At 36.6% G+C, this 20,003-nt stretch overlaps 2 protein-coding genes across 2 annotated transcripts; both read right to left on the bottom strand.

The window, feature by feature from the left end:
- Window positions 1-648: 648 nt before the first annotated feature.
- Window positions 649-5,180, bottom strand: LOC110871659 (GDSL esterase/lipase At5g14450). The gene is made up of 5 exons (XM_022120376.2): window positions 4,527-5,180; window positions 2,816-3,025; window positions 2,559-2,728; window positions 1,654-1,924; window positions 649-952 (listed from the first exon to the last, which is right to left on the bottom strand). Exons 1-5 carry the CDS (start codon window positions 4,831-4,833, stop codon window positions 741-743), a joined length of 1,170 nt encoding a protein of 389 aa, XP_021976068.1. The 5' UTR covers window positions 4,834-5,180; the 3' UTR covers window positions 649-740.
- A 3,509-nt stretch (window positions 5,181-8,689) lies between these two features.
- On the bottom strand, window positions 8,690-16,587 carry LOC110871660. Its single transcript, XM_022120377.2, has 13 exons — window positions 16,261-16,587; window positions 14,720-14,858; window positions 13,838-14,095; window positions 13,538-13,712; window positions 12,940-13,001; window positions 12,631-12,794; window positions 12,244-12,341; window positions 12,083-12,141; window positions 11,852-11,986; window positions 11,135-11,388; window positions 10,865-11,024; window positions 9,890-10,016; window positions 8,690-9,067 (listed from the first exon to the last, which is right to left on the bottom strand). The coding sequence occupies exons 1-13, from the start codon at window positions 16,317-16,319 to the stop codon at window positions 8,853-8,855; spliced, it is 1,905 nt and encodes a 634-aa protein (XP_021976069.1). The 5' UTR covers window positions 16,320-16,587; the 3' UTR covers window positions 8,690-8,852.
- Window positions 16,588-20,003: the final 3,416 nt, after the last annotated feature.

Genomic DNA, 20,003 nt, shown 5'->3' with positions numbered 1-20,003 from the left:
TGTTGCATATAAATGAATCAGGCAATTTAGTGAATCGCCATTTGTTAGGCCATGTGTAGTCATAAAGCCCTCAAAGGGGCGTTATGCGACATGTGGCATGCCACGTCAGCAAGGGGCTTTATGGGGCGTTATGCAATTTGAGGCCGTAGTCATAAAGCCCCTGTGTAATCATTACTCAATTAATTAATTTTCAATTTTTTTAATTAATTTCTAACTTTTTTAAATTAAAAAACCATTACATTAAATAAAAAACATTAAATAAAATAAGTTTTTATAAATGCAGGGACCAATTATGTTAAAAACCAAGTTTTAAAAACAAATTTTAGATATTTGAAAAATGCAGGGACCAAATACGTTAAACCCAAAAAAATTTCAAAATCAAATCGCCTGTGTCTTCTTCTCCAATTCTCCGGCAGGTTTCCGGCCGATTTTCCGGCGGACTTGCAGGGACCAATTGCTGCTTCCTTTCCATTTTGCAGGGACCAAACAAGTCAAAATATTAAACCAAACATCGCACAACGCCGCAAAATTTATAGCGGCGCGAGAATTTTTTGGGCCATAGCGCCCAGGGGGGTGGTGTGCCCGGCGCCATAGCGGCGCTATGGTGGGCTATACCGCCCCACTACGTTCAACCTTAGCTGCTCGGTATAAGGTAACCCATCCCAATTAATACACTTATCATAAGTGTCCATAAATAAGAAAAATGTTTCAAGTTAGTGAATCATTAGTTTCCTGATACATTATCTATGGGAACCGGAAACGGGCCTACAAGCTTCGGTGAGGGGTATCTTGGGTGTGCTTACAGCGCCATCTTGAATGTGACCAGCTACCCATTTGTTAGCTGCTTCGGTATGATGTACTCCGTCCCAACTAATATACTCTAACGGGTTGGCGCAAGCTTTAAGAACGCTCCCATCTTTCCATAAACATTTCCCTAAAGGATCCGTGAAGCCTGCAAAAAGATTAGCATTCGAGTAGATCAATAGGCGCCAAAAATATTAACCGTTGGCAAAAGGTGCATTGGACAATATTTCCCCGGAATATACATATATATACATGAGTTAATTACTGTTTTCGTCCCTGTGGTTTGTCAAAAATCACTATTTTAGTCCATTAGTTTAAAAATTGTGATTTTAGTCCCCGTGGTTTCACTTTCGTAACCATTTCAGTCCATGTGGTTTCACTTTCGTAACCATTTCAATCCATTTATTCTGTTAGTACAGGGACTGAAATGGTTACGAGGTGGACTGAAATTGTTACGAAAGTGAAACCACAGGGACTGAAATCGCAATTTTTAAACTAATGGACTAAAATAGTGATTTTTAACAAACCACAGGGACGAAAACAGTAATTAACTCTATATACATATATGTGTATATGTGTGTCTTAGAAATTAGAGTAAGGTATACGTGGATGGTCCCTGTGGTTAACCAAAATTTTGGATTTGGTCCCTATCTTTTAAAAATTACACGGATGGTCCCTGTGGTTTACATTTTGTACACAGGGACCATCCGTGTACTTTTGGAAAGCTAGGGACCAAAGTCAAAATTTTGGTCAACCATAGGGACCATCTGTGTACTTTACTCCAGAAATTATGCACAATTTTAAGGATTTAACAAGTATGTTAAAGAGAAAATCAAAATATTTGCTTACCGTGCTTGTCGGCTTCACTAATGAGAGAATATTTGACGGAATAAACGTCAACGTACACCAATGATGATTCTTGAAGTTGTGTTCCCAGTGTTGATACTCTATCTTTGAGTTGTTTATTGAATTCTTGTGCTACTTTGTTGTATGAATCCACACAACCGATTTTGTCTACGTTTTCTGGAGCTGGCGGATAATTTTTTACCAAGAAAGGCAGGCATCCAATTGGGCCCGTATTATGAATCCAAAATGTTCTTGCGCCTCCTTGATAAAGTTTCTGTAAAGAAATATCATCGAGTCTGACTAGTCCATTTTGTTTGAAAGAAACATCCAAATTGACTAAAACCATGATGCAGAGGTTAGCTGGATGTAGGTCTGCAAATGAACCGAACGTTCCGAGAACAATTCGTGAATTGTTCGGTGGGAAGTTTGTTTGTGTTCGTTCGTTTAATAAATGAACGAACACGAAAAGAAATTCCGTTCGTTTAGTTAAATGAACGAACATGAATAGAGGTCGCATTCGTTCATTTATGTTCGTGAACGTCCGGTAACGTGTTCGTTTATGTTTGCTTGTGTTCCATAGTTCATTAGTGTTTTTAGTTTGTATATTTTATTTAATTACTTCAAAATTCCTAAAAATAAAATATTTAACAAGTATTAGTTTATCATATATTGTGTTCATGAACGCTTGTTTGTCTTTGTTTGTTTCCATTTGTGTTCATGAACATTAGTTTGTGTTCATGAACGTTCGTTTCCTAAAATTAACAAACGAACACAAATGAACATGAACGTAAAATCTCGTTTAGTAAGTATTCATGAACAGTTCGTGAACACATATATTCCTTAACAAACGAACACGTGTTCGTTCGGTTCGTTTGCAGCCCTATCTGTATAGGTTGAAAATGAAATACCTCAACAGTCGAAGACAACACATTAATTATGTCGGGAATATATTTGATCACTTCATCTTCTTTCATCGATGTAAGCCCAGCATGAAGATCATTTTGTCCAATGTCAAACGTGTAAAGGGCCCGAGGATAATCCTCAGGTCTTGGAAGACGGTCTCTACTTTTACTTTTTTCTGACCCGGAAAAGGACCCACATAAAATTCAAGAATAAACATCAGTTGGTCCGACATTCGACCAAAAATTACAAAAAATGTGTCTACCTTCAAGGTACAAATCAGAAGATCGCCTTTTGAATTGTTCAAACTGTGACAGCTGTACATTGAGAGTGAGGGGGTTCAAAGTCTTGTTTAGCATCAAAGCATCCGCAGGCTGAATGGTGGCCCCACTTGCAGCGAAATTAGCACCGTGTCGGAAATTTGTCCCGATAGAATCCACATATGCACTTAGATATGGTAAACCTAACTTTTCAGCTGCAGATATTGGTTCATATAATGGATTAACTTAAGAGGAATGAGGCTCAAAAGGGGCGAAATTCGAAAGTCGCCCAAAGTGTCTTTTATAATGGATTAAACCTCCGAAATCACTTCATTCAAAATATTATATTACTCATAAAAATTAGAAAGCTTTCACAAAAAGTGTTCCGGATCAATCCAAGCGGCGCTGAATGATTACTAGTTTTGTCCAATTAATTAGGGGTGTGAATTTCTGAGATGACACGAAAACCCGACATAAACCTAATACGAAATTCGCGAGTTTGGGTTTAGTCTAAACGAGTTCGTGTCGAAACCAACAAGTTGACCCGTTTAAACCATTAATATTATATTTTAGATTTTCAGAAAAAAAAAAGAAAAGAAAAAAAAAACTGTCATAAGGTAAATTGGTTGGGTATTTTATACCATGATTATAACTTAAACAAAAATTGACATAAGATTTGTATATTTCTGTTGTAAAGTTTTAAATTTAAAATATTAATATGTGAAAAATAAAATATAAAAATCCGGGCTAAACGGGTTGTGTTCGGGTCAACCCGCGAATATTCTTGTCGTGTTCGGGTTCATGTGTCTGATAAGATTTTCGGGTTCGTGTAAAATTCTCGGGTTCGGGTTCGGGTTGGACCCATGAACCCACGTACACGACCCGTTTAACACCCCTACCGTTAATCAACCAGTATCATAAAGACAGAAGTTACTTATATATTTTTATTAACTTCAACAACTTTAAGCCTTTGAAGTTTGAATCTCTTTATGAAGATTTGATTCACTTCTTTGAAGTAAACAAAAGATTCAACCATGACTCAAAAGTCTTTTTCAACCAACTCATTAAATTTTCCCAAAATCGGGCCCGTATCTATGCATTTAAGGCGAAAAAGATTCGACCTTTCAAGTTAGTTCTGAAAATACAACTTTACAATTAGTTCACTTAAACAAGATTCAGGGGCTGTTTGTTTACTCTTAATGAGTCTCTTAATGATTCAGATCTCTTACTGATTCAGCACTTAATGGTTCAGATTGTTTGTTTCACGAGCAGATGTCTGAATGGCTCAGACATTTGCCTCTGAATGGTTAAGCATTATACAGAGTCTGAATGGTTAAGACCTCTAATCTGAATTGGTCAGACATTTGCCTCTAAACGGTTAAGCATTATACAGACTCTTAATGGTTCAGACCTCTTACTCGTTCAACACTTAATGGTTCAGACCTCTTACCGGTTCAGCACTTAACCATTCAGATGTTGTCAAACAGCCCAGTCATCAGAAACAAAACAGTAGGTCAACAGTCAACTTATATCTCTAATTATTAATCTAATATAAACATCAACAAGTTTAGACCTTTGACTCTCTAAAGTCAACACCAAATCCAACCAAAACATCAAGATTTGATCCACTTCTCTAAACTAAACAGAACCCTTTTCATATCTAACAAAAAGATTTAAAATTCAATAATTGGAGTGATCTTTGGTGGATATATTTACCTATGAAATCAATGATTAGACGCCCATCTGAGAACCTGCCAGAAGGTTTATGAAAATAGGTCATCCCATAAGGAGAAAAGACCGGGTCAAACACAGCAGATACAGCCCCTGTGTCTGAATTTGAGTCACCAAAGTTGTAGATTGCTGGAAACTCACAAGAACTTGATTGTTGATCATTATAAAGATTTGATATTTCCCTATCTTTGAGCACCGTGAAAACAGAGTATGTAGCAACTAAAAGGGCTATAATTGCCACCATTAAACCCCCTCCTCTGCTTAGATTGGTGACCCTTTGTTTCCAGTCCATTGTTGGAGTTTGTTGAAGATGATTATTGGTTGAAATTAAGTGAAATTTTCACTTGGGACTTTTAACAAACACCTGGTGTGCGTTCATGCGAATGTCAAGATTGCTTCAACTTTAATTGTTGTATTGATGGGTTGTTTGATTGATTGATTGATTAAGATCCTTCACCGGCTCAATTTTATTTTAAGGGTATACGGGGCGCATTCGGGGAGGCCCTCGGTGAACGATTTCCCCGATCGGGAACACCGCCGCCGTCCCCGCGGTATCCCGAATCGGGGCTGGAAATGGGTGGGGGTTTACCGCTTGGAAATGCACGATGTTCGAGATTTGACCGTTTACAAACGGTCGAAATTTTAAAAAAAAAAAAAAATCAATTTTTTTTTTAAAACAATATATATACTAACCAATCTTAATCCATTTTTTACCACATTCACAACAAACCAACACCAAAACTCTAAAACTTTTATATCTTTTAAACACAAAATGGATTCCAAGTTCCCGTTTCTTTCTCCCATACCCGACTTTCCCGACGATGACGATACCGGGTCAAGCGATAGTAGCTTAGTTTTCTTCCAAAATCTCATCCAACAAGCGGAGCTACTAGACACGGCATCGTCTAGTAAAAAAAAATATGTCCGTCGGGATCGTGTGGGGGGCCACGAGACACTCATGGCCGATTATTTCGATGAAAATCCAAAATTTAGTGAAGATACTTTTCGTCACAGGTTTCGTATGTCCAAGTCGTTGTTCCTAAAAATTGTTAGTGACGTGCAAGCGTATGACGAGTGGTTTCAAGAAGGCTTAGACGGGAGAATGAAGAAAAGCTTTACACCGTTGCAAAAGGTTACTTCGGCAATTAAACAACTTGCAACCGGTAACCCACCAGACGAGGGGGACGAGTATTTAAATATGTCTGAAAGGACCTCTCGTGAGTGCCTTGAATATTTCTGCGAGACGGTTTGTAAAAGGTATGGCGGTGAATTTATTTTTTTTTTCTAGTTCGAATGTTTTTTTTTTAATTTAATGAAATGTCTTTTTTTTTAATTTAATGAAATGTCTTTTATTTAATTTAAGGTATGGCGGTGAATTCCTACGTAGACCAACGAGCCACGACATCGCGCTATTGTATCAGGCTCATGAGGATAGGCATCACCTACCTGGTATGTTAGGGAGTCTGGATTGTACACACTTCGTCTGGAGAATGTGCCCCACAGAATTGCGTGGACAATACATGAGAGGCGATCATCAATACCCGACGATTATGTTAGAAGCCGTAGCGTCTCAAGATTTGTGGATTTGGCATGCTTTTTGTGGGCCAGCGGGTTCACAAAACGATATCAACGTGCTGCAACAATCTCCGTTATTTCTTGCTCAACGAAATGGAACGGCGCCAAATTGTCCATTTCAAGTGAACAACCATTTATACAAACGCGGGTATTATCTTACTGATGGGATCTACCCTACCTGGTCCGTGTTTGTGAAGTCTTTTCCATATCCACACGACCCGAACGAAAAAAAATTCAAGAGGCAACACGAGGCCGCAAGAAAAGATGTGGAACGGGCGTTTGGTGTGTTAAAGTCGAAGTGGGGAATACTAAATCGTCCAATGCGTTCGAAAACGGTGAAAAAAATAAGGTCCATCGTGTATACGTGCCTTATTTTACACAACATGATTATAAAAGACGACGGAAGGGCGATAGCACCGGTTCATATTCAAGATCCTCCAGTCGAACCCGTCTTCGATGAGACAGCCTATACGGAGCTCATTGACGAAGACACGCATTGGAGGCTAAAACACGATCTCGTTGAGCATCTCGGAAGTTTAGATTTGCCTCACCTTGAAGTTGATTCGGACGAGGAGTAGTTTGTTTTTATATTTTTTAGGTTGAATGTATTTTTTTTTTCTACTTCGAATGTTTTTTTTTTAATTTAATGAAATGTCTTTTATTTAATTTTTATTTTTTACTAATCTTTTTTTAATTTATAAAACATGCATTCTTTTAGAAAAAAAAAAAAAGAAAAGAAAACAACTCACCTAATAGGTGAGTGCCGCCATCAAAACAAGGTATTAGGGGAGTGTATTAGGGGAGTTGACGTGGCTTGATCTGATTGGCCATGTGTAAGATGGGGGACTCACCTATTAGGTGAGCACCCCTTACACCCTAAGTGAATTTCTTTTCATTTAGATCCAAACAAGGTTGCAAACTAAAGCGACATTTAAATACATCAAGAAATAAATAAATAAATAAATAAAAGGTAACAGGTACACAGAATTTTGTTAAAATACTGATTTTTACCTTCATATACCGATTTTGTATCGTTTTTGGTGTCGATTTGATACAGTACCGGTAAAATACCGATTTTTACCTTCATACACCAGTACCGTGTCGTATCGAACATTTCCTAATGTTCGGTCCAGCTTCCCTTGGAATTATAAAATGTTACACAACAACCTAGAGATGAGCATTTAGTACTAGATGATACCGGTATCGAACCGGTATCAATGCCGAATTATTTTCAGTATTAGTACCGATTCGGTGCCCAATTTTTAGCGATTTCGGTACCGATACCTGTACCGAACACTGTTAGTACCCGTACCCAGTTTCGAAGTGTATGAACTTTTTTAGCATGACATGAAACTAGCATAAAATTCGTGAGTTTGAGTTAGTTTCAGGTTGAAGTGTATGAACTTTTTTTCAGAAACTCACGAATTTGTTTTTGGTTGCTCTAGTTAAGACTTCTCAGGATGTCACTCATCCTAGTACTAGGAGCACGTTTAATTGTGGAGTTTCCGTGTGCTCCACAACCAATACACCCAAAACGCGTCAGTGATTTAAGAGGCGGTGCACGTCTTATAAACCAACAAATATACCAGTATCGTTACACTGGTCCACAACTAATACGCCCAAAACGCGATGTGAGATTTGTATAAGGTGTTACACTGGTCCATATTAATCTTCTCGGTATCGTTACACATATAAATCAACTAGAAGGGCCATGTAATTTTTAAGCAAAAATCCTGATTCCTTGCCCCCGGTCCCAACTAAAAATTTAGTCAAGCTCCCCGATTGGCCCTCAAAAAAAAAATCTCAAATCCGCCACTAGCCAATGAGTATAATCCTTTAACCCCTATGGTTGTTGATTCTTTAATCACTTGATGGTATTTGTAATTGATGGTCTTAGATTTGTAATAAAAATTGTTTTATGTTCACTCTTCAACAAATTGTATATAATCTTAAAAGACAAAGTCGGTGGATTTTTCACCGACTTTGCCTTCATACCCCCTGTACTTTAACGATATTGCAATTTTAGCCTCTTGCCTTTGGTACCATTAAAGTTTCATAAAATGACAAATTTAGTCCCTAAACTTTCTACTTTGAATTTCCAAAACCACAACCTCATCTTTCAAACTTTGCCAGCACCAACCCTCTACTTCGGTTTTCCACCATCACCCCCTTAGCTCTTACACAGTTACGCCACCAACCCTCTTCTTTTACATTTCCACCAACACCCCCTCATCTTTTACACATTTCCGCCACCACCCCTATACTTTTACACTGTCTTTTTTAGACTTTGCTCTTTTACCCCTTGAACTATTACTCCATTTTTACACCCGCCAACTTTAAAAAACTTGGAATTGTAACCCCTAGACTACAACTCCTACTTTTGCAAATGCCAATGCATTGTATTTTACGAAATGTCTTAGGCCTTGTGTTTTACACTTTGTGTCTACCTTTGTGTTTTACACTTTATTTGTAATTGTCTTTTACGCACTGCGTTTTACGAATCGTGTTTTGTCTTACTATATGTTTCCACCCGTCGCGCGCCGCCGCAACGCGCGGCGGGCAAACTACTAGTATATCCTAAAGTGAATAAAATTCCATTAAATCAATCACCAGATAACAACCCTTTGGGAATTATATATAAACTTCAAGAACCACTCTAAATCATTGGATTCTTGTTGCTTACAAGTTCAAGACTCCATGATGCAAATATAACCCAAAGAGACGCGATCGCGGCGCTTAAGTGCAGGTCAGAATAAAAAGTGCACAACCATGTGAATCTACAGAAGCCGAGAGCGAATGCTGTAGGGACCCGTAATCTTTCGCGCTCCAGACCTCTTTGTATGAACATGACCCGAAGTTTATAGTCGGAAACGCCTTTGAAAGACTCGATACAGTCGTGGAAATAACCGTTCTTGCGGAATTCAGGTTAAAAAAAGCAAGATACACCTCTCCTGAATCATTAACATATACAAATGATCAGTCAAGTCAATAAGTCAAAGCTTATTCGAGTGATTTTACTTCCGAAATTATTTTTTTGGCCTTTTTGTTGCATAAAACTAAAGATGACAATTTCGAGTTTTCGACCCATGGGTAACGAGTAATTATATCAAATTAATTAGATAATACAGCTTTTGTAATAAACCTTCTATATATTTATTCAAAATCCTTTATTATTAGTATATAAATGATATAAATTTTGTAATTCTAATTAGAGTAAACTGCCATTTTGGTCCCTGAGGTTTGGTCACTTTTGCCACTTTAGTCCAAAACTCAAACTTTTTGCATCTGGGTCCCTGTGGTTTCAGTTTTATTGCCATTTTGGTCCAAAAATCAAATCAGGTCATATTTGTCTTATAAAATCCTGCATTTTTTGTCATTTTCCTCATGGGCAAATCAGGTCATATTTGTCTTATAAAATATGTAATTTATTTATAAAAAAAAAAATGATCATTTTGCCCCTGCGGAAAAGGACAAAATAACAGGATTTTATAAGACACATATGACATGATTTCATTTTTGGACTAAAATGGCAATAAAACTGAAACCACAGGACCCAGATGCAAAAAGTTTGAGTTTTGGACTAAAGTGGCAAAAGTGACCAAACCACAAGGACCAAAATGGCAGTTTACTCTTCTAATTAACACACGCGTTATTTACAAAAATAATTTACATTTTTAAACAAAATGTGTTTCGGGTCAACCCAACATGTCCTCAAAGCTTATTCATTTTGATTTTGATTTGTGACTCGCGCAAAAATACAGTCTAAAGCTTACCTTTCTTTCCGGTTGCGATCCACGAACGAATGCCTCCGGGAGCCGTATTGGCTTTCATTACTTTGATAGAAGCACAGGAACCGGAATAACTATTCATGAGCGTTCCGTTATTGCTCAGCTCCCACATCTGAATACAAAAGAATTTAACAAACACGTTGTGTCCACTAAAAACACTTCTTATCGATAAACACTAGTGTGTTACATATGATTACAACATCATAGTATTTTGTTAATAAGCTAAGGAGTAAAGTACACAGATGGTCCCTGTGGGTTACAAAAACTTTTGATTTGGTCCCTAGCTTTCCAAAAGTACACGGATGGTCCCTAAGGTTTGCACCTTGTAACGCATTTAGTCCCTAGCTTTTTTCAAAAGTACATGGATGACCCTGTGGTTTGCACTTTGTAACGCATTTAGCCCCTAGAAACCTTTAGATTTGTAGGCTGGGGACTAAATGTATTACAACGTGCAAACCATAGGGACCATCCGTGTACTTTTGGAAAGCTAGGGACCAAATCCAAAATTTTGGTAAATCACAGGGACCATCCTTGTACTTTACTCTAAGCTAAGTTTCTGAGTAACAGTTTAGGAGGTTGTACGCATTGAAAATACACTTCGGCTGTCTGTCAACCAATTGCCCAACTTGGGGGGGGGGGGGGGGGGTGGATATTCCACGGTCCTCCCAACCGCCGAGGTGATCCCACCTCGCAGACCGCCACCCAGCAAGCCTGAGTCTGGGGGTAAATCCGCTACCGTAGGGGCATTGGGAACGAGCAAGACTCGAACCCGCCACCTCCGGGTTAGAATGCGGGCTGGTGGCCATTGGGCTGACACCCAATGGTTTGCCCAACTTCCGTTTACATGTTTCTTTATTCTACTATTTGACCCGTTAAGAGATGAAACATATCCCTAAGCGACACATTTATAAGTTAATGGGTCGAATTGTCGTACAAAAAGTTATAAACAATTACACATACCTGGTTGGCATCCAGTCTACAAGGCGAAAATGATGCCCTCTTATGCTCCTTTGACGTACGCTTACGTTTGGACGATGTATCAAAACAAAACCCTTCTCTATTACTTGCATGTAAATGAAGTTTACCTCTATATTTTTCACTATACTCGACGTCTTCATCCCTAACATAAAATTAAAAAAAAAAAAAAACACATAAAAGTAAACAACCAAACATAAAATGATAAAATTATCGATTTTTACATGAAAACATTAAAGAGTTTTAGAAAATTACGACTGCAAAGACGCTTCTGTCTTGTATAGACAAAAAGGTTCGGCCTTTTTGCTTCTTGAACCCCATCTCCAACAAATTTGTTCAAGATTTTCTTCAACCGTTTGCGAAAACCAACCTTTAGCCTCGGGAACGTGACAGCTGGACAGCCCAACGACAAGTTTTTCCGACACACCCATATGATGTGGACTTCGTGTTCGAATTTTAGGACCTTGCTTCGAGAATGGGAATTCATGTGTACTTGTAATATAAGGGAACTGTAAAAAAAACAAAAAATAAGATTGTTAAACCATAATTGACTTTTGCGAGTCAAATGATCTATATACCAATTATGAAAGTGACAAGAAATATAATATCTATTACAAAGGTGATACTATATTTAAAGAGTAAATTACGATTTTGGCCCCTGTGGTTATATCACTTTTACCCTTTTAGCCCAAAAAAGAATTTTTTAACATCTAAGCCCCTAACGTCTTTTTTTTCTAACCCTTTTGGTCCCTAACACTAACCCCATCCATTAAATGTTAGGGGCTAAAAGGGTTAGAAAAAAAAGACGTTAGGGGCCAAAATGGTTAGAAAAAAAGACGTTGGGGACGCAGATGTTAAAAAAAATTGGGCTAAAAGGGTAAAAGTGATATAACCATAGGGGCCAAAATCGTAATTTACTCATATTTAAATAATAAAAATGGTATTAGTATTATATATAATAAATAAGCATGCCTCCTTGTTGTTTGAGCTAAAAGAGTTGATTTCCAATAGAATTGGATTCGTGATGAGTCCATATGTTGTATCGTCGAGCTTTCTCATATCTCCTCCGAACATTAAAGGAGACCGGGCCATTGACCATAGAGTCATCTGTAAAATGTCGAAAAAGTCAACAAAAACTAAAATGCAAGAATGATTAACGAAATTGATTCAAGCGTCTTAAGAGAACGCCCAAAATGGACCTACCTGTGTCTTTTGCTCGTCTAGCGAAAGTCCCGAAGTCCTGTGTGGACCAACATTGGCTCCTATAAATATTACATAAATTAAATAAAGAAACCAATTTTGAATTGAAGTTTAAGATTGCGGGCATGCTTGAACAATTGGTCAAATTGAGAACGAAAACTCACCGGGATCCGTGAGCCATCCGAGCGGAAGCATATCCAAATCGGGCCATGATTTCCCCAACAAACCGTTGCCGCCTATCATACTGGCGGCTGCAAAATCTCTGAAAACAACGAGATTTTTTAAAATTAAATGAAAATGAGAAATGAGAAATCCTCCAAATTAGTATGCCTAATCATCTTTCTAATGATGTAATTACGACACTTGCATTTAATTAGGCATATAATTAAAAACATAAAGCATTTCTCATTGAAATAACAAAGTTTGACCTTTGAAGTCAACCCATGTAATGAACAACTATTAAGTTTCATAACAAGTCCCAGAAACACAAAAGTGGTGATACGCTTACGCTTAATATTATTGACCACAAAAAGTCAACAACATGTACATACCTTGCAACATCAAAATGGGTTGCAACATCTCCCCAATTATCCCAGTCATCACCGGTCACTCTATACATATTAACAAGCGGCGCAACTTTCTTTGCCATGGTTGGTGTGCCACTAGTTCCCGGTGATAGCGAATAAAGAATTGTACGGTTTAATCCCTTCAAGATCTACATTTTTTATTTGTTAAAACTTATATACGAACAAAAAAAATATATATTCAAATTATTGTGTGATATATATATATATATATATATATATATATATATATATATATATATATATATATATATATATATATATATATATGCATACCCCTGACACAGTGGTTATCTCGTCTAGTTGAAAATCTTCTCCAAACACACAGTCGTGTTTAACTGTTACATTCAAACTAAAAGGTTAAAACCATTTACATTACTTACTTGGTTTTAAATTGCGTGATGCGCTCCGATGCGTTTAGTCCAAAAATCTGATGCGTGATGCGTGATGCGAGTGCATCACGTATGTGATGTGTTCTTTATAAAAAATAGTTAAAAATTATTTATACATAAAAACTTATAAAAACATACTTAAAGTAAAACAACTGACGTAATTAGAAGATAAGAGTTGTGTTTTTTGGTTCAAATCAAGCATACTAAGATGTTAATTATGGAAAAAACCGAACACAGTTCATAAAATCTGGAAAAAAAGCATAAGAAACAATGTTGCGTGCATCAGAGCGCATTATGCGATGAGCGCCTTATGCGAAATGCGCGCAATATTCTCGCATCACGTAAACGCATCGCATCAGCTGTTGCGATGCGCTCTCATTAGTGCATCGGGATCATCACGCATTATGCGCGCATTTTAAAACCAAGATTACTTAACAGAGTTTTTTTTTTTAAATTAAATATAATTATAGAGAGAAAATTACCAAAATCTACATCCCATTCGGCATATTGATGATAAAGAGACCTCAAAAACGCTCTACCGGCTCCTAGTGTAGTGTCGACACTCATGAAACCGTTTTTCATCCACGCACAAGCTCTTTCTTTCATTCCTATATCTTTTGCATGCCATATCTTTCCTGATTCCACGTAAGCTTTCCCCTATTTATAAAATTTATTCACAATTATATTTAAAATATACTTAAAATTTGCTTCCATAATTTTATCTCCAACAAATCAAATGGTATCATCCATAATGTCGAGCTTAAGATTTTAGGGAATAATACCGTTGTAACGTCTAAGATTGGTGTGTTTGCATTGACAGCTTGTGTACTTATGCCTCTCATAACATGAAACCCGAACTTCAAACCCATGTCATGAACCTTCTTGGCTACTTCCGAGAACCCTTTTCCGCCTTTCGATGAAGGCCACCTACCAGGGTCGGGAATCACCCGCCCCCATTCGTCAATCACATCATACCCAAGGGAGTCAACGTAAGCACCCGGGACTAACTTTCTATACCAAAGGTAATCCACCACCGCGTACTAAATCATCAAGAAATCAAAAAAAATGAAAAAGTTTCAATTTTTATGAGCTAGAGGATATAGTTTTAACAAAATGAAGAAATCACAAAGAAAATGTTTTAACAATGATTTTCAATAATCAAATACCTAAAATACCTAAAATACCTAAAATACCCTTTAGTAACAGCAAAGTACTGAACTTCATGCTAACATCATCCACCTTTTTCGATGATGAGGCTGGAGGGTGTGGGGGCGCCACCCCCGCCAACTCTGCCACTATAGCGCCCCTAAGGGCTCCATCACGACACCCTCCATTTTAAGAGGGGGGCGCCATGGGTGAGGCGCTAGCATGGTAACGAGCAGACTAAAGTGTTCAGGTGGGGCCCACAACATGTCAACCAATCAAATTTTTTTTATTTTCTAATTTTGTTTAATAGGGGACTCCATCCACACCCTTCAAATTAAAGGGGGCTCCATGGCTGACGTGGATCCTACGTGGCCTGATAAAGCCCCTAGGGGGCTCCAACCACACCCTCAAGGCTGACAATGGTCAAATAGACAATTCTAACTTAAGAACTTTACAAAAATGAAACTTTTACTATTATTTTTATGGGCCAAAGGGATTAAGGGAGTAGTGATTAAGACCTCATAGCCATGAGCATGTAATCTCTGTGAAATAAGTTGAGCATTTTGAAGGAATTCTTCTTCAGAAATGGTCCAACAAAAGGAATCATAGGAATTCCAACCGCGCGGTGGTAAATTGGCATGATTTTCCGATAAAACCCTGAAATAAAAAAAATATCATACATAATCTTGTCAAAATTTGAAATGCTTAACACACAAAGACAAGAAAAAAATAACATTGCATTAAACCAAAGTTAAAAAAAAAAAAAAAAAAAAAAAAAAAAAAATTAAAAGCCAAAAGTAGTGATTTTTATAAAAACAGCAACATTATTCGGCTGAACCCAGATCACACAACCCATATCAATCAAATAAAGAACTAGAATAAATAGTTAAACACTCCACATTTTATAAACTAACTTTGACTTATAAAAGTCAACGCTGGTGGATTTTCATAAAAGCCTCTAAACTATCATTCAAACTAAACAAATCAAACCAAACCCATGAAATATAATGAAACTGTGATTCTATTTTGCAATCTTTATTAAATAAACATAAAGGGTTTTAGCAAACCCATGAAAATCAACCAAAGTTAAGAACTTGAACAACATGAACTGGAAAAAAAGGCACCTTTTTATAAAAAAAAAAAAAAAAGGAAAAATTACAAGTTTTGTCCTTTATCTTTATACCATTTTTCAGGTGGTGTCCTTTTTAACGAATGTTGACAGGCGGCGTCCTTTACTAGGTATTTTGTTGCAAGTTTAGTCCTTTACACCCAACCCAGTTAAAAAACCCTGTTAATTGTTGGGTGTAAAGGACTAAACTTGCAACAAAATACCTAGGTAAAGGACTAAACTTGCAACAAAATACCTAGTAACGGACACCGCCTGTCAACAATTAACAGGGTTTTTTAACTGGGTTAGGTGTAAAGGACTAAACTTGCAACAAAATACCTAGTAAAGGACACCGTCTGTCAACATTCGTTAAAAGGACACCTCCTGAAAAGTGGTATAAAGATAAAGCACAAAACTTGTAATTTTTTGACTTTTGAAAGTCAAAATCAACTCTCATTACTAGCAAACAGTAACAAAAAAGAAGGGAAAACAGAGACAAATACTAAAATCATCTTCACACTATCTTCAAACCCAAAAACAAACAACTTTTGAGTCCTCAATTTCAACAACTAGAGCTCATATTGATCTTTAAACTCCAACACAACATCTTTTTATAAAAAATAAAAAAAAAACAATTAAAAGCCAAAAGTAGTGATTTTTATAAATACAGCAGCATTATTCAGCTGAACCCAGATCACACAAACCATATCAATCAAATTAAAGAACTAGAATAAACACTCCACATTCTATAAACCAACTTTGACTTATAAAAGTCAACGCTAGTGGACATTCATAAAAACATCTAAACTACCATTCAAACTAATCAAATCAAAACAAACCCATGAAAATTAATGAAATTTTAATTCAATTTTACGATCTTTATCAAATAAACATAAAGGGTTCTAACAAACCCATGAAAATCAATCAACATGAAGTGGAAAAAGAAGGCACCTTTTATAGGAAACAACGAAAAGGGTGACGAGGAAGAAGAAGATAAGGTTATTATTCATGGTGTTTGACCATTGGATTAATGATTTAATGAAAAGATGTTGTATTTATAGTGTGGTGATGGTTGAAAGATGTGGGATTATGATGGTTAATGATAGAGATGGGAACATGGGGTATGATGGATTAATGAAACGACGTCGCGGGATAGGTGGAGAATTAACCGGCGTGATGGGGCGGTTGGTTGAAGATATTTTCGTCGGGTTTTGTTCGGCGTGTTTTTAACATCTCCGGTCAGGAGTCATTGTCAGTGGCGTCGGTGGAAGATATTGAGTGTTCCTCAGTGTTTTAATACTACTTTAATTCTTTGTCTACACTTTTTTTTAATATTTTCGTAAAACTTATTAAATTTTTTTTAAATGGAATTTTTGGTTTATATATTACTGTTATATAAGGTCAAACAAATTACACCAAGATAGCCGGTAAGCGGGCAACAAGCTGCGCCGCTATCCCCTTTTGAATAGCGAAACCTAACCTAGTAAAAACGAAACCCCGATCTCTAGGAGACGAAATGTTGCTGTGAACAACCCGTTGGACCCGTTCAAGAAAACGGATGGCTTCTGGGGCTAGTGAGCCAAAGGTATCAAAGGCAAAAGGGATAAAGGAATGTTGATTATCCTCGCAGGCTTTTGCATGTTTGTTCATTTTCTTTGCTGCCGCCCTTGCAATCGCCTGACCAGGGACAAAACCTGTATCCCGAAAGCCTACAAGGGGGGAAACCCCGGTAAGATCAACACAAGCGTGTTTACCTGCATCCCACCCGAAAACTAAAACATCCGCGGGGCGCAATGTGGATCTTCCTTCCCTCGGATCTGTCAAAAAGTTTACGGGGGCTTCTTTCTTCACCGAGATCCCCGCTCGTTTAATATTAATATATTTACTTTGCTATAGCGATCGCATCAAAACCGATCAAGTTTATATCAATCGCAACATGTAAATATTAGCTTATTTTGTTAACTAAATATTACTTTGAGTAAAATGCACGGATAGTCCCTATGGTTTGGTGAAATTTCACATTTAGTCCTCAACTTTTGAGAATTACACTCTTAGTCCCTGTGGTTTGACAAGTTGTTGCTCGGATAGTCCCTAAAGCGGATGAAGGTTACTCGGATAATCCTGTGGTTTGACAAGTTATTACTCTAATAGTCCTTGTCATTTCACACCCACTTAACCAGAAAAACTAACCTCCATCCGCTTTGGGGACTATCCGAGTAACAACTTGTCAAACCACAAGGACTAAGAGTGTAATTTTGAAAAGTTGGGGACTAAAGGTGAAATTTCACCAAACCACAGGGACTATCCGTGCATTTTACTCTATTACTTTATTAGGTTATAGTCTCGTGTATTACACAAGTTAAGTAAATAAAACAAGTAGATATACATGATAGTCATTTTACAAGATTACAAATAATAACAAAATATTTTTAATTGTAGTAAAATATATGTTAATAATAACAAAATATTTTCATGGTTATTTATATCTATAATATAATATCTTCACAGTTATCTATATAATATTTTTAACTAGTTATCCATAAATTATTTTAAATATAAAATATTAGGTAGCATGAGAAATTGTCATGTGACATTTGTTTGAATTCTTTATTATAAGTTAGATTAGATGTTACTGACTACTCATTGAGATGTAACATTTTGTCGGATAAATACTAGCCTCTGTTATGAAATTGAAACCAACATTAATAGTGAAAAATATCCGGCGCACCATGTGAATCGCACTTCTAGCTTTCATTTTATACCACCTAAATACTCGTCTTAAATATTTCAAGTTTGTGTTATAGGTACAATAAAGATATAAATAAAATCTAACTGGTTCGCTTCGGTTACTTATTATCGTTTTTAAATGTACACAATTTTGTTCCATACGCAAGTATTTATTGATATAGAAAACAAAAGAAAGTTAACGTTTCACATTTGTTTTATTCATTACGGAACCTTATACCATAAATGTGATAAACACATCGGTTCACAATATCATACAAACAAAGTTTGCTCCTCTCATAATTGGAAATATTCCCAAAACCAAATGCTTGTTCCAAATACAACTCCAAAATTTAAACCGTTTATACTCGATGCCAAATTCTCATCCACAATCTTATGCCATCACATTTTTACGTAAAAGAATATGCATTAATTACACGAATCAAATTCAAATACTCGAGATTTCAAATTTGAATCTGCATTCGAATTTTCGAATATATATCAAATTAGGTTGATTTGGTACGGACTAGTAAAAGGATACCCTAAAAATGCCTTTCCCGTCTTCTAAATGATATGTAAATTTGATTCACGTATATGTCTTTTTAGATTTGTATATCCAAGAAAATAAACATTTTCATCTCTTCATGTCAGTAGACACGCTTCAACTATATATATAAAACTATTCATAGTAATCTTAGAGTAAACTGTCATTTTGGTCTCTGAGGTTTGGTCACTTTTGCCACTTTAGTCTAAAACTCAAACCTTTTAAATTTGGATCCCTATGGTTTCACTTTTATTGCCATTTTGATCCAAAAATGAAATCAGCTGATATTTGGCTAATAAAATCCTGTTATTTTGTACTTTTCCTCAGGGGCAAAATGACCAAATATTAGTTGATCTCATTAGTTTAATTAATAATGTGTTATAATAAAATTATATTGACCGTTTTGCCCCTGAGGAAAAGAACAAAATAACAGGATTTTATTAGCCACAAATCAGCTGAATTCATTTTTGGACTAAAATGACAATAAAAGTGAAACCCCAGGGACCTAGATTTAAAAGGTTTGAGTTTGAACTAAAGTAACCAAACCTCAGGGACCAAAATCGCAGTTTACTCTTAATCTTATTTTATTTTTACTTTCATTATTTACTCTTTAAGTTTTAGCGAATTAGTGTGTTATGTGCTTCCAATATCAACCACGTTCACATCATGTATTCCAACCACGTTCTGCATGTTGTCAATATGTTACGAGTATATTAAATTTGCTTGTTTATCTTTCATGTTAGTGATTTTTTTTTTTTTTTTTTTTTTTTTTTGCATTTGTGTTCCGTTAGCTTAAGCCTATAAAAGGCATTATGTGTTTCACTATTGGATATGATGAAATGAATACGAATTAAGTGTTTTTCAAAAATCTTCAAGTTCTCTCAAGTTTCTTATTTATTTTCTTTTTATCAATTGAATTACAATTCGGTTCGCATTATAGTGGATTACAGTTAGTGCCTTTGTTTTTGCATAAATAAGCCCCAGTCAACAAACCGGACCTCTAGAGTCTGGACCCTTTTGTCTAGAGGTGTAAAGTACCGGTTTGGCTAATTTGACCCAATTCATTGAGAAAACCGGATTGGGCCAAACTGGCCTGGACCCAACCCAACTACCAGTTTGTAGTCTCAATCCTTTAAATCGGTTTGGGCCTACCAAACCGGTTGATAACCCAACCCAATTCATCAAGAAGACCGGTTTGGGTCAAACCTGTATGTGTAACAACTCTCACAAAAATCAATAATTAGGATAATAATTAGTCAATAAGGAAACCCTAATTGAGACACCCAAGTAATTCTGCACTAACCCTAAAATTTCCAGAACAATCAGAATCCGGATCAGGGCCCCTAAAACTCAGGGGGGGGCAAAACCCTAGTTACGATTATCTAAATAACTTGCTGGCCGTTTTGAATTTTACAATTTCATCAAC

This window comes from Helianthus annuus, chromosome 8, assembly GCF_002127325.2.
Source record: "Helianthus annuus cultivar XRQ/B chromosome 8, HanXRQr2.0-SUNRISE, whole genome shotgun sequence".
NCBI lineage: Eukaryota > Viridiplantae > Streptophyta > Magnoliopsida > Asterales > Asteraceae > Helianthus > Helianthus annuus.
This window is presented reverse-complemented; position numbering and strand designations above follow the sequence as displayed.

What these genes read in the sequence shown, in the direction of transcription:
- LOC110871659 (XM_022120376.2), bottom strand. Translation starts at nt 4,833, where the DNA reads ATGGACTGGAAACAAAGGGTCACCAATCTAAGCAGAGGAGGGGGTTTA. An exon ending in TTCTGATTTGTACCTTGAAG is followed by an intron (nt 2,729 to 2,815) that starts GTAGACACATTT and finishes TTTCCGGGTCAG; the next exon opens with AAAAAAGTAAAAGTAGAGAC. An exon ending in TGTTGTCTTCGACTGTTGAG is followed by an intron (nt 1,925 to 2,558) that starts GTATTTCATTTT and finishes ATTTCTTTACAG; the next exon opens with AAACTTTATCAAGGAGGCGC.
- LOC110871660 (XM_022120377.2), bottom strand. Translation starts at nt 16,319, where the DNA reads ATGAATAATAACCTTATCTTCTTCTTCCTCGTCACCCTTTTCGTTGTT. An exon ending in TTCGTTGTTTCCTATAAAAG is followed by an intron (nt 14,859 to 16,260) that starts GTGCCTTCTTTT and finishes TTTTTATTTCAG; the next exon opens with GGTTTTATCGGAAAATCATG. An exon ending in AGATAACCACTGTGTCAGGG is followed by an intron (nt 12,795 to 12,939) that starts GTATGCATATAT and finishes TAAAAAATGTAG; the next exon opens with ATCTTGAAGGGATTAAACCG.